Genomic DNA, 16,957 nt, shown 5'->3' with positions numbered 1-16,957 from the left:
AACATGTAACCTGAATTCAAGTTTTGTGTATTGTATGTTTATGAAGATTAACTGACTTTGAATTTACGCTCATAAGCCAAGTGCAGCATGCACAAACACCGTTGAGCTTATGTTGTGTTTATTTATTCTGTTGTACTTATGTTAACGGGATGCCACTGTTTTCTCTAGTCCAAGTGAACAATGTAACACTTCACTCGTGCTGGTGCCTTTCATATTAAAAAGATTTATCATTGTAATACCTACATCTTGTAGAGGATAGCTTAAGGGCACGCCTCACATAAAGTCCTTGAGAATTCTGAAGCCAACAAGGCAGATTTTTTAAAAAAATTCTACCGTTTATGACTGAAGAGGACGAAACCTCCGTGCTCTGGGGAATGCGATCCCTCCGGGGCTGGCCTCACGGCGCTGTGGGACGCCGGGGGCAGCCACACTCCGCTCTCTCCTGAGAGCCGGAAGGGAGATCACGGCCGCAGCAGGCTCTCCTGCCGGACCCCGCAGCGACGGCCAAACTCCGGCGCGCCCAGCGGGCCGGCCCGCCCTGCCTCCGGGAGGGGGCTGCGCCCTCACCCAACATGGCGCCGCCAGTTTCTCCTGGGGCTGCTAGCCAAGATGACGCTATTCTCCTGCGGGCTCCGCGGAGCTTGCCCTTGTCCAACATGGCTACCGCTGCCCTACTGCTTCCGGCGGCAGCGGCGCTCGTTGGCCTTCAGTCAAGATGTCTGCACGCGAGGAGTGGCGGGGTGTCCTGGCGGCCGCGGTGAGGGACCGAGGTAAGCGGCCAGGCGGCCGGCGGGGCCTGCGTGAGCGGCGCGGAGAGGCTAGGCGAAGGGAGGGCTGCATCTGCCGCCGGGCAGGGGAGAAGGAAGGCTCCTCGCAGCGCGGCCGCTTCTGGGGATCTGGGCACCTGCTCGGCCGTGAAATGGCGGGTCGGGGCCTGGCCGGGGCCTGTGAGTTCCGCTGAGGTCTGGGCAGGATGTGGGGACGGCGGGGTGCGCCTGGGGGACTCCAGCCCGTTGTGTCCCAGGGCCCTCGCTTTCCTCCTCCACAAGGAGCAGCGTCTGAGGATTGTAAAAATTTCCAGCGATATAAATGAATTAGTTGTAAGAGGCTTCTCGAGGTTTTCTTCATTGGAAAAAACAAAATAATCCGAAAGCTTCTTCTTTCCCCTGCAGTAGAACTTGCTAATTCTTTATTCAAAATATAAAGGACTGTTCAAGATTTATAAGATTGTTAAGTATTTTGCATAACCAGAAAACTGAAAATCAAACGTTGGAGTCCTTTCCAGTTACCGACTCTGTACGTAATTACCTATGTGTAGGTAACTGTGTATGTACAATATACAAATATAGAGCAATGTGTATATACATATAACCTGTGTGCATACCTGTGTGTGTAACTTAGGGCACCACAGGGAGGCTGAAGAGGCTGTTCATCAGCTGCTGTTGGCATCCAGCTGTCTGTGTACCAGCAGCATTTAGGAATGTTAACTTGGCATATGTGTATGCCATAAGTGCATATGTGTGTCACTTCCATAAGATGGGAAGAAACTCTTTAAGTTGCTCTCATAAATCTCAGAAGTTGCTTCATGAGTGATGATCTGTCTTGACAGATGCACCCCAGTGGCAAGCAGCACCAAGTTTACACGTACAGATTGAATAATCAGCTTCATACCTGGCTTCTCTTCAGAACTCACATTTTTGCCTATACTTCTAATCTGGCACTTCACCAGAGGGACTTTGGGAATTTTTCAGTGTTTTTTTACCACATAAACAGAGGTCATAGGACACTGCTGTCATGTCCTGGGTTCAAGCTGCAGTCAGCCGATCCAACGAGGATATATTTGATGAAGATGCAGATGAGATGTATCTGCTACAGAAGGAATGGAACAGCACCATGAAAAAAAGATTGAAGGTATTTCTATAAAAATGATTTAATAGTCTTTTTAGCCATTTTAGGTTTACTGATTCATACCTTGATATACATATGGATGATATAAAGGGAAAAGTAAGAGTGGCTGCTTAAAAGTTATTATGGCTTAGTTTCTTCTAAATATCAGGAAAATGTAGCTGGAATTTAGGGAAACTCTTCTTAGTAGTCATCACAGCAAAGTACTGTTTTACCAAAAGACATTGGATCCCTGTGCACAAGCACATGCATTTGTAAAAGGCAGTGCTGAATTATGATGCAAGCTATTTGCTTTGTACGTGTAGCTATACCCCTAGTAAATGTAGGGCCAACACAGCTGAACAGTGCTAATAAAGAAATATGAGATGCTTGGGCATTTAAGTAGAGTTTATTCATCAGTCAGATTGTAAGATGTGAGACTCCACATGCAACCACCATTGGGCATTGTGGTCTGTGTAGTTCTTTGGTTGATATATTCTTCTGGTGAAAAATGTATTTTATGAAAGTTGCTTTCCACAGCCCTTGCTCCCTGGAGTTCTATAGGGAACAAAACAAGTACATAAACAGGTTAGTTCAACAGATACATTATGATTCAGAGTGGGGCCAGTAGGGCTCATTTGCTCACTCACAGGTGAGCAGCATTTGGCTGAAGAACATGGAAAGAAGCTGTTGCGTAGGCTGTTCACGAGGAAGGTTATTACAGCAGAGCTGGTGTATTACTGTCCAAGGAAGTTTCCTGCATATGAGTCCCTTGAAAAGACTGGCTTTCTTAAGGGGCTGTTTAGTATTCTTACACAAATCCCTCTGATGTTTGTGAGTAGAAACTGCAAAATCATACAGTGTTGTGGAAGTTAGAGTATGTTGGGCAAAAACCAAAAAAACACAAGTATTTGTGTTCCTAACTGTTTTTCTTGCAAGGCCACCAGTTTTCTCATGAGCAAATGGGAGTTTTCACTCTTACAACTTGCAATTTTGGTGTGAAAAAAATTAAGAATTATTCTGTGCTATATATAATATATATATTATTCTGTGCTTAATGTGATTAGAATATAAAGAAATTAATTTGCATTACAATCATTAACTGTTTCTTACAGAAAGCAGTCACAATGTTATGTGTACTTATATGTGACTCAGTCCATCACCATCTTTTTTTCTGGTATAACTATTGAGTTGAGTGAGATCTAGCAAATAAAAGAGCAATGCTCAACAATTAGTTTTGGAAGAACAGGTGGATGGATTACAGACAGGAGAGTACTCTGCCAAGTACTACTTGGCAGCCTGTTTATTTTTTAAATAGAAAAAAGAAGTCTAGATGTGGTATTCTTAAATGAATTTTTCATAAAGAACTTGGTCATCATAAAAGCAAGCATGCTTTCTTCCAGATTTGTGTTATTTTTGTTTATCTTTCTAAGAATACTTTCCCTATTTTTTGATCTTCTGGGGATCCTTTTGAAAAAGAACTGGACCTTACAGGTCAGTAAATCATAATGCACTGCAAAAAGCATGTTTTGGTTTGGCAATGGGTGTGTAGCTGTGAGGGATGTTCAAATCTAGAAGCTGTAATTTAAGAGATTGAATACTTGTTCAAACTTTTTTTATTGTTATGCATTTGTCATAGGTCCAATTTGTCATCTTGTGAACAACCTGTTTCACTGCTCTTATTATAGGAAGGCTATAGGGATGGAGTTGAGGCTGGGAAAGAACTTGCACTCCAGAAAGGCTTTAATCAAGGTTACAGACACGGTGCCGAGCTGATGATTACATGTGGCCAGTTCAAAGGAACCCTGAAGTAGGTTACAAACTCCTTAAGGTTAAGTGCATGTGGAGAGTGTGTATGAAGGAACATGCATGCAACTTTTTGTTTGTTTTAATTTAAAAACAAGTGCATTGTAAAACTGCCCAAAGTGAGGAACCTGAGAATTCTCAGGCCTTGAATACAGGAAATTGCTTACCTGGGTGTAGAGTGATCATTCTTGAAAACCTCCTTCAGTTGCTCTTCCAAAATTAACTGAATCTTCATCTTTAAGCTTAATACTTAGTTCTACTGCTTGAATTATCCATAAAATGTGAATGACACGTACACTTACATAGCATTGATATCTTGGCACATTGTTATCTGCCTTCACCAATTGGAGGTCTGTGTAGATACATATAATCACTTTTGGTTTTGTTCACTTTTCAGTGCTCTCTTATCCTGGTGTCATTTTAATGGACATGATTCTGCTTTAAATAAGATAAATAATCTTCTTGATGTGGTTGGAAAGCATGAAGAAGATGTGCTTAAGTATCTGAATTCTACTGAAGAACAGCCACATCTTAGACATGTTTTAGACTCTGTTGAGGACATGGACCTTAATCACACAGCTTCAGCTGGGACAGAGTACAAGGAAGTTAAAGATGGAAACCAAGAGGATGGTGGCGGCTCTGGTGAAAGCATTTGTGGAAATAATGTTAAGGCTGGTTCCTTGCAGTCTGAGTGCAGCAAGGCAAACCTCTGCACAGATCCTGAAAGGTCAACGCTTGCTTGGGTTAAAAAGCAGACTGTTTGGCTGGTAGAGCAACTGGGCTTATCATTGGATATACTCCATCATGTCCAGCAACTGGAACATTAATTTTTCTGTCTCATGGTACTTAAAATTATCTCAACTAGTTTTGCTTCTCACTTTGTGGACCATATACAGGCTGATGCATCACTTTGTTTTAGGAAAATCTGATCTTGATACTTTCCAGTAAAAGTAGTTTCTGTAAATCTTCGCTATGCCTTTGGCTCCTGGCAAAACCCCTCACTTTTAATCTTAAGGTAACATGACAGAATGGGGCAATGACTCTTAAAGCTCTCCAAAGAGTTACTAAACATGTTTCTGTTCTGCATCAGAAGCTCTCATTTCACTGTCGCCTTCTCTTGGCAGGAATTTGGAAATAAAGTGGGTCCATTAAATAGCCCCTCTAATATGGTTCCCTCTGCTATCTAAAGAATAAATGCCTAGTGCTATGGACAAGCAACTCTTGAAGAATAAGCTGCTGTTGATGATATGCTAAATATATGCAGAATAGAACAGGATTTGCTGCTGATTCCTAGAGTGCTGTGACTCTAGTCATTATATAAAATACAGGAATTTTTCACCTTTTGTCAAATTCTTTCTCTTATCTTTTGTAACCACTATACAGTGCATTTTCACAGCTAAAAACTACTTTTTCCTCCTTATACAATTCTGTTTATTTCGGTTTTGCTGAAAATACACCATTTTTCTCAAATTCAGAATTACTGACACTTCCACTGTTTTACTCTTAGACTCTTACCCTGTCAGACCACACTAAACATGCTTTCAGTCTAATGAACATCCTTGTGTTATTTTTGTATTTATTTTGCCAGTCCCTCAAGCCTGAACTCTTTCCCACATTCCCATAATGTTTTTCTCAAACTCTTTAAGGAAGCCAGGCTTATTCACCACCTCTTAGAAACACGTCAGCCACACATGCATATTTCTGACCACTTTGTATTTCTATGCCAGCATTCTATATTTGAATCATTTTCTTATTGCTTGTCTTAACTGTAGCTGTAAACTGCTCTGTTCAGGAAGTTTTTTCTTGGTGAATGCCTCTCTCTATTTTACACTAATTAAACTGTTTTATAGTAAGTTAAGAGTTTGCTTATTTTAAGTTGCTCGTAACCCTCCTTCAGATCTGAGACAAAGCAAGTCTAGACAGAGACAAACTAAAATTTTGAACAGTCGACTATACTCAAAGAAAAAAAAAAATCCAAAAAACCCCCCCAAAACACTTCCATACTTTGAGGCCAGAAAAAAACTAAGGCAAAAATTACTTGATTTTCAGAACCTGAGTTCACAGCTTTCTTACTAAAGACACTGTTATCCTGTCACAGAGGTGGTAGAGTGTAAGTTTGGTTGGCATTCAGTACCTCTTCTGCTTTAGGGGTAAACAAAACTGCAGTTAAGAGTGTTATTGAACCTGTTTCTGAAATAGTGGACAAATAGGGCTGTCTGCATTAATTGTGTCTGTACAAAATTTTTCAAGTAACTTTTTCTCCATTTATTTAGCATAATGTTGACGTGGATAAACATTACTTTTCTACAAGTGCATGTGTGTGTTATAGACTGTATCATGTATGTTAAACAGAGATTTCTTCCATATTGTGGTAGAATAAAGGTTACTAGAGTAGCGTTAGACTTTCCAAATTTGAATGTTTAAAAATGCAAATTCAAGGGTATTACTTCTACATCTTTAATAGTTTGCAAAGAGGAAACACCTTTCACAAATTACTAAGTAGACTTTTTTTTTGCTTATCAAACAATAGATTTTATTTGTCTATCATAACAGCTTCTGCACTAGCTATGGAATTAATTTTCCTCCACTCTGCACAAAGTTTCTGTTCTTGGTGAGAGGTTACTTTTTTCCATGTTATCACCCAGAGTTTCCAGTTTGGCTGTGGAGAGATTTTCTTCTGTGCTGTCTGTAATACTTGGCTTATCTGTCACTACCAAATCATGCTGACCAGCCACAGAAGGGCTTTCTTTGAGACTATTAGAATCTGTAATTTGCTCAGATGGTGGTTCATGTGGTTGTTTTGTGTCTACATCCATATCTTGTGTGTCGCTATCAGCTTTCACCTTGGCAGCATTCCTGAAAATAGCTCTCATGACAACTGGGACTGACATGCAGCTGAAGAAGGAAATGACACATTAGTCACTAATACAGACTACATCCATTCTTTAAAGTACTTCTGTTTTTTAAACTGTGGCTGACACCAGAATGAAAAACAGCTCTACCTCTTTGCATCTTTTTGCCTCATAAAACCAGGTGTTACATTGTAACCACAATATAAACTACATGTGCTGCACCAGAAACAAATACAGTGCTGGATCTTTGAACTTAGTGGTGCAAAGAAGTTTTGAAAGAGTAGGAGGGTTTGGTCAGAAAAAAAGTCATAAGGGTGCTTCTGATGAAAACCTAAACCAATAATGTTGAAATACATTAATTCTTGCTGAGTTTTGTAACTTTCATGTTTTGTATAAGACAGGTAGAGAGCATATCTTTTTTCTAAAACACTGTCTACACTGAAGGAGGTTTTTCCCCCACTCTTAACATGACTCCAGTTAAATACTACGTAGTTTAAAGTTGGGTTCAAAATCCAGCCTACATTGATCTTGTTGTTATCAAACAGATAATAGTAGTATGCATACTTATGGCACTTTTTTCTGAAAAGAAGCACTGTTTGCTATTAGGTAGATGTGTAAAAAGACCTTTCCATGCTGTTCTAAGTTATGCTAGTCATGAGACTGTAATCAGCTAGTGTCTTCAGAAAAGCATATTTACAAAAGAGAAAAGCATAAACGATAAAACTCTTCATCCAAAAGTCTTTCCCTGCTCCCATGTGCTTTCTACTAGAAACACTTCATCGCTATTAATGTTTAAAATTTTTGAAAGAGATACTTAAGACAGTGAAGTAACTTATTCCCACTACTGTATTGACAGTGAAGTAACTTATTCCCACTACTGTATTACAACCTTTTCCTAGAGTGAAGTTTTCCAGTTGCTGAGTATATGGCATTATGAACATGCATGGTATTTTCATTAAATGGACACCTGATGTTCATTCCAACTGTTATGAAATAAAATAAAACTACTTACCTCTTCACAGCTCTTGCTATGAAATCATCACTACAACTTAGAGCTGGATCTTGAGGATTTAACTGAAGGTGACAGTGGACTTCTCTGGAGGTTATAACATCAATCATCACTAAGAAGGAACAGAACAAAAAATGCTTGTTTTGAAATAATTACAAAGATTGAAAACCATCCTTTCATTTTGATGCTCAAAGAGACGTAAGACTGAAGTCAGTGGACAGGGGTTTGCAGCAACGCATTTGCATGACATGCTTTTTCCTAATACACTTAAATCACAAATAGAAGTTACCATTTATTAATTAAATGCAGGCCAAGACAAAACAGGATTTGAATATTTGCATTTGCTTTCTGTTTTATTCTGAGTACAGAATACCTTTTAGTAAGCAGTTTATACACAGGTGCAACTTTGTGTTTTTCATGGCCTGCACACCATTGAGAGTGGCCCTTAGAATGTACTTGTTACTGAGAAGCATAGCGCAAGAGCCTAGATAGAACCAAGTCCCTTGCCAGCTGAGTAAAGAGGACAGTATCAATTATTCCACACATACCACAGGCTAAATTCTCTTTCACAGGATGAAGGAAAAAGACACAAAAGCTGGTGTTCCTGTGTGGTACCACTTCAAAGTAAAGCAGTTCTGAATCATCTAGAAATAAAATTAGTGTTTAGTGATATCCACCCATTGAATCTGGGCTCTTTTTGGCTGAAACATATGCCAGAATTTAAAAAATACTGATGCAGTAGAATCTAATTATTCATTACTTTGACAGCTTAGTTTATGCTTATAGATGTGTCAGGCCTAGGAGATAGTAAAAAAAAAAAAAAAAAAGAAAAAATGCAATACAGTGTTAAGAATTTTTTTATCATTTACAGTACTTCACAAGTAATGACAGTTTTGGCAAGGGAGCAGTAAAATCTGTTAACACCCACCTTAGAAGCTAGTTTCTCTCTAATACTCTGCCATCACGTCCAACCACACAATTTACCTTCATTTATATGCTTGTCAGAGACACAGCTGCTAATAAGAGTGTTATATGCCACTTGATGTCGAAGAATCTCTATTACGCCAGGCACACACTTTGGATGGCTAAATGGGATTTTACTGACCAAGGCTCCTGCTAAATCTGATTTTTCTGAGCCTTTGTTTATGAAGTAACAGTGCTTTGGGCAATCTGGAAGAGACTAATCAACAATTATGGTGATATTTCAAGCACTGAAAACAGGAAAGTAAAGTTTGATGTTAGCAGGCAACTGCAAAATCTGACAAAAAGAATAATTTTGAAATATACATTTCTAACATGTCCATCATGTCTCTGCATTTCAGTAGAAATATAATGCTTAGATAAGGAAGCTAAATGAGATCCACTGTCCCTCCCAAACGCATTCAAATTAGGTGAATATACCTAGAGCCAAGTGGTCAGGAGTTCAAGTACCATCAATCCTTCCAACTATTTTTAAGAGCCCTGTAGGCTATAGAAATGTTAGAGAAAATAGAAAATGTTCTATAACAGTTGGAATGACAATAATAATAAATACTAAATAATAATTCTATTCTACAACATATATTGTTATATTCTACAACAATAGAAATAGAAATATGATGGAATACGTTCTATCAACCAAGATTTACTCTCACAATAATATCATAGTAGTGCTGTTTGACAGTTGCACAAAAAGGATAGCAGTTTTGCCTGAAATCTCTTCTGGACATCATATGTTGTTCCTCCCTCCATCACTACTACTTTCTTTGGAGAAGCATGTTTTGCTGGAATATCTCCTGATGATTCATTTGTAGAGGAGGAAATGATAGTAAGAAAAATTTGTCACCCATCCACATTGACAGTGATTCTGTGACAAAGTTAGAAGGGCAATATTGTGTTATCTACTTCAGGATGCCAAATGGGACCTATCACCTTAAGAACAGGGTAGGGCTGTTAATTAGCAGGGTCTACATTAAGAAAAGCTGAAGAGCAGAATAAAAGAGCTTTTCCTTGTGTGTTCGTGGAGCAAAAGGATTTCCCCTACACTTATTTCAAGGTTAGAGTGCAATTTTGTAATTTATTCTAGAAATAAAATATTTAAACTCAGAAGTAAAACAATCTCCCAGCAAGTACTAATATTTTAGGGAATTTCTGAAAAGTTAAAGAGCCTTTCATGTGTATCTAATACAAGTGAAAGATTAATTTCATCCAGTTTTACAGATAAGAGCTTTGCCAAACATTACTTTAGCATGGTGTAAACTTACTACTACCTTTTGTACTACCGCCTCAAAGTCCAAGAACTAAGTAGGCAATGGGCTCTGCTAACACTGCTAGTGGAACAGAAAAAAGTACCCTCTTATTTTGTTGCCATGATCTGCAAAATTAATGTTACCTAGCAAACAAAAAAGTACATCTTTGAAGCTTGTCTTGTAGTTGCCCTGTATGTAAGCCTGGCGGAAGGCATCTCAGCTACGATTTTCTATTCTAAAATTTTACATCTAACGCAGCCTATTTTTAATAATGCAGTTATTAAAAGGGAAGCCTTCTTCAGTTAAACAACCTTGTCTCTAGACAGCAATTGACATCGCTAGTTTAACACTTTATAGTTTTCTTCCTGCCAATCCCTTTAAAAGAAATCAGTATTCTCAGTGCTATCTAATTAAGAAATCTCATTTGTTAAAATAGTGTGACATACAGCATGATAAAGACCTTCAAAAATCTAGGTAAGTACCTTCTTGGGACTTGCTCCTCACACCAGTCAATAAGTTTCCTTCTTTTTAAGGCATTAATGATAAAGTTCTGAGCAATTTTTAGAAGAATAAATATTTAGGTTACACACAGACAAATCAGTGTGACTTCGGGAGCCAAGCATACAGTGTTTCATTAACAAGGATGAGAAACTCACTTACTTGAAAGGATCTAATATTGTTTCATAATTACTTGAACTGTTTCCTAAAGAGCACTTAAATACTGTTGGGTTCTGGTAAGTCTACATTGCTTGTTTATGGGGAAATATAATTTGGTATACATATTTTGCACAACAGCACAGTGTGTGTCAAATGCCCACTATACTCACCACAAAGAAACAAGATTCATTTGCAGACAAGTCTTCCCTGCATTTTTCTTTTAGAGCAGACCAAGCAATTAGCTCATACAGTGGAGCTAGTTTCAAGCCAGAAATCTGAATTCCTGAAACCAGGTGATTTTTTTTATTATCAATTAGGTTATGACTGTAGGTTATGAAAGCTAATATTAAAAACAAAAGTAATGTTTTGAAAAGACAAAACCATTGATCTCTTTTCTTATTCCCCTTTTTTTGCTATTGGGAATTTGAGGTAGAGTGTTTTTAACAGCTTTGTCCATAATTGTCATGTCTGTCTTAGAACTTTTGCGCTTTGCACTGGTTGCTAAAATGTTACACTTCAGCTGATAAGATAGACTGTGTTCTGCCCCCAAAACAACCTTTTCCTCTTGCAACATTAACACTGGGAAATAAAAAGCAAATAAGCAATGCACAGAAGTACTTAGTCTTAAAAAACAATTATAACATGCCTGTGAGCCTGTGTATATCTTCAATACTGGATGAGGACATAGGAACAGGCTGATGAAACTTCAGCACAAAAAGAGCTGGCAAATCCATGCTGAGTTCATCAGTCAGTTGCAAAAAAGCAGGGTTGCTGGGAAAAAAAATTGTCATAATGAAACTTTCTCTACAGAAATTGCCAGTCCAAGAACTCTTAGTGCAAGGCCACTATCAGGTCCCGAGCAGTTTATTATATTCCAGACTTCTGACTTGAGAAAAGTTTTGCTTTATAAATGCAACTTTAACATATTAAAACATGCTTAATGTGAAAACTGGCAGAAAGAAAAAGTGAGACACCTGAAACGGAGTGATGTTTGCTATAAATCATTCCAAAGTATTTTATTTTGGAAAGTTACTTCAGACATTCCCTCCATCCAGCACTGAGGTAGAGAGAGAGAAGGTATCAACACCCACAGTGGGACAACAAACTATTTTGTGTATTTTAGGTGTAGTATCTTTCAATATATGCTTTCTTTGCTCTGAAACTATGAAGGAGTTGATTGTTGAATACTAGGAAGTTAGGTAGTATTGTTCCAGTGGCTTGCTCTGGCTTCCAATCTATGAATAAATCCACAGTTCAATGCAACTGACACAGTTAAATATGAACACAATACCTTTAAAGTCCTTTTGGGAAAACTGTAAAAACCACAGATTATAGAGGGTTTAGCTATGGAACATAATGCCATCAATAAAACAGAGCTTCCTGTTTTAGCAGAGGCTAAATCTAAGTTACGCTGAAGTGAGTGCAGATGAATTGTAAATCCATTTCTGTACTGAGAAGAGTCCAGAGCCTCACCTGTCCTCTCCAGATTGAGGATCTACAATCAGTGGAGAAAGAGGAAGTTTGTGGAGCATATCAGTGCCTTCAATAGTTACAACTGTTTTTGTTCCACAAACCTGGGAACCTGAGGGAGAAAGAGAATTGCATTATGTTCCTCTTTTCAGTGTAGATTAATCCTATGTATGAAAAACATGCAAGGTCCTTGAAGGTCAGGTCCAACTGACAGCCACGGTGATGCAGGCAGAGAGAAGTCTGCACAGATCACACCCAAAAAGCCAAAGTTGCCTAAAGATGATAGCAGCAATAGCCTCTTTTGAGACACACCATGAAACAGATCAAAAACATCACCAGTCATTTTTCATGCTGAATTAGGCAGTTTTTTGTTGGATATCACTACAGTTTGAGTCAATATCCAAGAAATGGAAAGTAGTTTCCTGATGGACACTAAAATTGTGCTAAAGTGCATCTCATAAATAGTTCTACTAAATTAGAATTTTATTTCTTAGTTTCATTAATTAACTTTGCTTAATGAAACAGGTAGCACTGAAAAACTTATCAGTTATTTCTGCTTTTCTAGCTTTACCAGGATTTAGTTCTGCTTCCAAAATTTGATAGGGAGAAATGTAAAATTCAATGTTCATAGGAGTTCCTGAGGAATAAAAAAAGAAAAATAATGTTTACTACAAAGGTCAGAGGAAATACGTTAAATACCTTGAAACAATGGTGAAAAAATCCAACAGTGTAGATGGGCAGAGGGGATTCCTCGTAATAGTGCATCTCTAATTACAATTTATGTTCAAATCACAGGATTTTCTTAGCATATGAGAGCTAAACCCTCCATGTATAAATCATCAGATATCTTTGAAATCATCAGATTAAGTTAATTTCTCTTGCACAACAGCCTTTTGTTCAGCCTTAAAAATACTAGCTGAACTTCTAGCTTTCAGTGAGTACTCCAAAATAAAAGGGAAAGTTGCACTACTTGCATAAGGGACACGAGCTGTACAACAGGATAGTGGCAACATGTATTAGAAGTACTTTTCTGAACTATAACACATTAATGGTTAAAGCTCACTTCTGACAGTGCAGATGAGCCAAAAAACTTATCAACTGGCTATATTTGCCTTTTAGGCAACCAGAGCATTCTCTCAGTTACTGCTGCTGTCATGTCATGGTTACTCCCAAACTGTGGTTTCCCACCTAATCTCCGAATATTGATGGCTTTGCTTTTAGGCTGCTGCAAAGTCAATGTTGCAGCAGCTGATAAACCACCTGGCCTCCCTGTATTTTCTCCTTCTGTATGTCTGTACATTATCTGAGAATACAGGTACAGTAAATCCCTACAGCAAGTTTTATTTATAATAGTGGATCTTTCCTGTAAACAAAGATCAACTCGGAGGGGTTTTTTAATTACAATCCTTTGAATTTGGAAAAGGGAAAAGAGGGAGAAAAAAAAAATCACCTCCAGTTCTTGGCACCAGGTGTCCTACTTTTCCATGAAGTATTTCAGTAACTCTGTTTACATCCTGTGTTCTAGTTCAAAACACATCTTGATTAGTGTTTCCTGAGTTGCAGTACTAGCTAAGCTAACGTAAACCATAATTTGTATTCTTAATCAAAGGGAGATGATGCTTTCTTGCAAGTAGATTGTGTCTCCATTTGTTATGACATCTTCCAAACACCATCATTCCAATCATACATTACTTTTAGGACCTGGGCTTCCAGTTTCAACCCTGTATCTGAGCTGTTTCATGTTGCACTTTGATGTGCTATTTACCAGACATGAAGGGAGTCAAAAGTGTTAGAGTGGTAATTGGTTAAGCAAAGAATGAGGAAATAACCTAGATAAGCTAAAACAGAACCAGTCTCTAACCTCAAATGTGTTCATATAGCTGAATACATACAGCCATACATTTACATAGCTGTGTACTAAAGCTCTGCATTGCAGATGGGATCTATTTAACTCATAAATAATACTTACTGAGATCAGTGACCAGCAAGGATACAGTATATTAGTTCACAGTGTTATTATGCTTCATAAGGGAACACTGTGCAAAAATAAACCAAGAGTGTGTTTCAAGAAGTCTATACCTGCCAAGAGTACTTAATAGGCAAAATATCAGAAAAGATACTTCAAAAATCCAGAAGGAAAACATTGCCCTCAATTCTGATTTTCTGAAAAGAATGAAAAACCTTGTACAATTACAAGGCTTTAGAAAAATCTGTTCCCCATCCACTGTAATCCTAGTCTTTGAAAGGAGAAATGAGAAAAGGAAGGAGGACAGCTAGCATCCACAACTCCTGAGCTAAAACCTGAGCACAAATTGAGGTACCTAAACAGCAGGACTCCAAAAGGTATATTTTTCTTCTGCCACAGGACAATCTAAACATGACAGCTGACTTTCAGATTCACTGTTTGCTCCCAGTGGGTGGTCACATGCACACACACCCAAGCTCTGCAACCAACTAGTTTCCCAGAAAGTCTTAGGTAAAGCACAGGAGTTCAGTAGATCTTGTTTGGCATGCCTGGTGTTGACAAACTGCAGAAAAGCTTCGAGCTTTCCAGTGGGAGAAAACTCATTAGCATTCCATATCGTTTTATATAATTAGATCAGTTAACTTGTTCTTTAGTGAAATGAAGGGGTGGAGGTGGAGGTAAAGGGACAGACTTTAAGTTACCTGCCCAGAAGAGACATTGAATAAAGGTCTTTTTCAAGGGCCTGCAAAGCAAGATACCCCTTAGCTTTCATTTCACTGGGAGAGAGAGAAGACAGTTTATTATTTTTGTAAGTAAACAAATGCAAGGCTATAGATTTTAAAAGTTTTTCAAGTAAAAACTAGCTGCAACCTGTTTCCTGGAATTTGATACATATTTGACAGGTCTTCTAAAATCTTTCCAAAGGCATCATAGTTCTTCATCCTAACAAAAAGAAATAATTGCTATTACACTACTAAATGAGATGGAAAATAACTCTTTTATATGCAACTTGCTAGAAAAAGCATAATTTCAGAGGTGTTTCCTCCTTATCAGATCTGGCAAGTAGCAGTACTGCTTTTTAAGTTTCTTAGAAAATACCAGGAAATGTGAATCCTTATTTTTGTTGCAAGAAGCACTATGATTATAGCTGAAACTACCACTGAAATAGGCACTACTAAAAGCAATAAACATACATGAGACAAAATTTGACAGCTCATCAGTTGCAAAACACTTTTCTTGATGTTCCAATAAAGTTTGTCATTCCCTTAATGCCACATGTGTACATTGTTCTCTTCATCAAAATACCAAGTATTGTATTAATGCTGCACTTCACAGCACCCTGTGAGAGACGCCCTCAATATAATTGATAAAATAAAAAAAAAAAAATTGGACAAGTGGCTTGGTTTATGAAGGAATGGTTCAGACTGCTCAAACCCCAGAATTCCCACAGATATCACAGACTAGCTGTGATAGCTGGAGCTCTGCTCAGACTAACCCACCAGGTATTAACTCACCTGCTTCAGTAGATTTTACTGAGTTTTACAGGTCTTAGTAGATTCTCTGGTGCTGCAGTCATGCCAACAGCTGTACTCAAGAAGACCTGTGTAGATGCAGCTACAACGTGGATCACCAGAGAAAAAAGAAGCCTGCCTGGACTTTCACAGGAACCTAAACAAGTCACTCAGCTCTTGCATGTCTCTTTCCAATTGGACTAGTGGGGAGGCAGGCAGGCAAGCATGCTACAGGCACAGCACCAGCCTATGCATTAGCTGGCTGGTTCATCACGATTTCATAGTTACTTTGAGACTCACAGGAAACATTACACATAAAACAAACTGCCTTGCAAACAAATAAAATACTACACCAAAAGGCATAGAAGGTATACTTGTGCTTTTTGACAAATCCTAACAAAACCAAGAGGGCAGACAAGTAGTACCCACAGTACCATTGGTAATGATATTCGCTCATAGCCAAAACTTCCAGCAGTTAACATCACTGGAAGTCAAAAATCTAGGAAAATGCAAGTTAAAGCTCTAAGACATAGCTGTTGATACCCATTAAGCTAATATAACTTCATTTCTGAGGAAAGAGAAGGCTGGGAAAACTGATAATGCATAATAGGTCCACTTAGAAGAGAGATGAAACACTCAAGGTCAATGATATTCTTTCTCTCTCTACCTTCCTTTTCAACTATTCTGCCAAGGTATTTACAGAAGAATCCAATTTCTTAAATATACTTATTATTAGTAAAACCTGGAACTGTGATCATACTGGCTAGAGAATTTCTAAATAGATGTTTAAAGTGGTGGCCTGACCTGGAACAGCAACTATTCAGACAGAACAAAACATGGTAATAATAATAAAAGAATGTATATATAGTGCCCTATTACCACATGAGAAAATTCAAGTAACATGTCCTTCTATGCATTTGCAAACAAACTCAGGCCATGTAATACCAGCTTGCTTTCATTGCTGTGACAGAAACCTGATGGACACGTAATTTAAAACATTTGCATAAGGACAATACAAAGACTATTTGATGGAAGGAGAAAGGGAAAAGTAATATCTAGTTTGGATCTGTCAATCTGCCAGTTCTGAATTGTCATCATCAGTCCATTACCAAAACTATGGGTTCAATTATAAGTTCTATAATTCTTGCAATCAACACAAATGCCAGTATTCAAAGGCTGTGTTCAACTGGCAACTACAGCCAATGTATTGAGGAGTACTCTTTATCCTTTCTCCATTGATACAGATGCATTTTAGCTGTTTTCAGTGGAGAAACTTGAGAAATAAGTAATGCCTGGAGTATATTTTCAAAATTAATTTTGCTACAGTTTTAGCCTTGAATTTACAAATCGGAAGCAGGTAATAACAGATATAATGACCACCAACTTCCAATATGGAGCACTGGAAGCAACTACCCACTTAAATGGAATCCAAAAAGGCGTCAGTCCTGTCATTTTCTGGATTCATATTTTTGGTTCCTGATTCTCTTTTTATTTTTTCTCTTCAGTTTTTACAATGAAACCATTCTAGCCTCAGGCATTCCTTTCCATTCAACAAGAGACCCTGCACATGGTTG

General features: G+C 38.2%; 2 protein-coding genes across 12 annotated transcripts in view; one reads left to right on the top strand and one right to left on the bottom strand.

The window, feature by feature from the left end:
* Positions 1-660: 660 nt before the first annotated feature.
* Positions 661-16,926, top strand: YAE1 (YAE1, ABCE1 maturation factor). 2 transcript variants are annotated; one of them, XM_027675870.1, is made up of 5 exons: positions 661-770; positions 1,610-1,911; positions 3,573-3,694; positions 4,088-4,356; positions 16,889-16,926. In XM_027675870.1, the coding sequence occupies exons 2-5, from the start codon at positions 1,795-1,797 to the stop codon at positions 16,909-16,911; spliced, it is 531 nt and encodes a 176-aa protein (XP_027531671.1). In that variant the 5' UTR covers positions 661-770; positions 1,610-1,794; the 3' UTR covers positions 16,912-16,926. The 2 variants fall into 2 exon arrangements, with proteins under 2 accessions (XP_027531671.1, XP_027531670.1); XM_027675869.1 differs by lacking the exon at positions 16,889-16,926 and having other exon boundaries at positions 4,088-5,548.
* LOC113964066 (mediator of RNA polymerase II transcription subunit 1-like) overlaps positions 707-16,957 on the bottom strand; it is a 32,278-nt gene continuing 16,027 nt past the window's right edge. The window contains exons 7-17 of one of the 10 annotated variants that reach the window (XM_027675858.1): positions 14,743-14,814; positions 14,574-14,648; positions 13,357-13,427; positions 12,478-12,543; positions 11,910-12,018; positions 11,083-11,207; positions 10,607-10,719; positions 8,536-8,731; positions 8,100-8,195; positions 7,555-7,663; positions 707-1,058 (exon numbers count right to left, since the gene is read on the bottom strand). In XM_027675858.1, coding sequence (XP_027531659.1) covers positions 707-1,058; positions 7,555-7,663; positions 8,100-8,195; positions 8,536-8,731; positions 10,607-10,719; positions 11,083-11,207; positions 11,910-12,018; positions 12,478-12,543; positions 13,357-13,427; positions 14,574-14,648; positions 14,743-14,814 — 1,384 coding nt within the window. Of the gene's footprint in view, positions 1,059-6,207; positions 6,586-7,554; positions 7,664-8,099; positions 8,196-8,535; positions 8,732-10,606; positions 10,720-11,082; positions 11,208-11,909; positions 12,019-12,477; positions 12,544-13,356; positions 13,428-14,573; positions 14,649-14,742; positions 14,815-16,957 lie in introns of those variants that run through there. The other 9 variants (XM_027675859.1, XM_027675862.1, XM_027675860.1 and 6 more) reach the window with 9 other exon arrangements.

Source organism: Neopelma chrysocephalum, unplaced genomic scaffold (assembly GCF_003984885.1).
Source record: "Neopelma chrysocephalum unplaced genomic scaffold, ASM398488v2 Primary Assembly neopelma1_26, whole genome shotgun sequence".
NCBI classification, from domain to species: domain Eukaryota; kingdom Metazoa; phylum Chordata; class Aves; order Passeriformes; family Pipridae; genus Neopelma; species Neopelma chrysocephalum.
This window is presented reverse-complemented; position numbering and strand designations above follow the sequence as displayed.

Coding starts and splice junctions, on each gene's coding strand:
- YAE1 (XM_027675869.1), top strand. CDS start 1,795: ATGTCCTGGGTTCAAGCTGCAGTCAGCCGATCCAACGAGGATATATTT. Junction 1,912..3,572: donor CCATGAAAAAAAGATTGAAG/GTATTTCTATAA, acceptor CTCTTATTATAG/GAAGGCTATAGGGATGGAGT. Junction 3,695..4,087: donor CAGTTCAAAGGAACCCTGAA/GTAGGTTACAAA, acceptor TTCACTTTTCAG/TGCTCTCTTATCCTGGTGTC.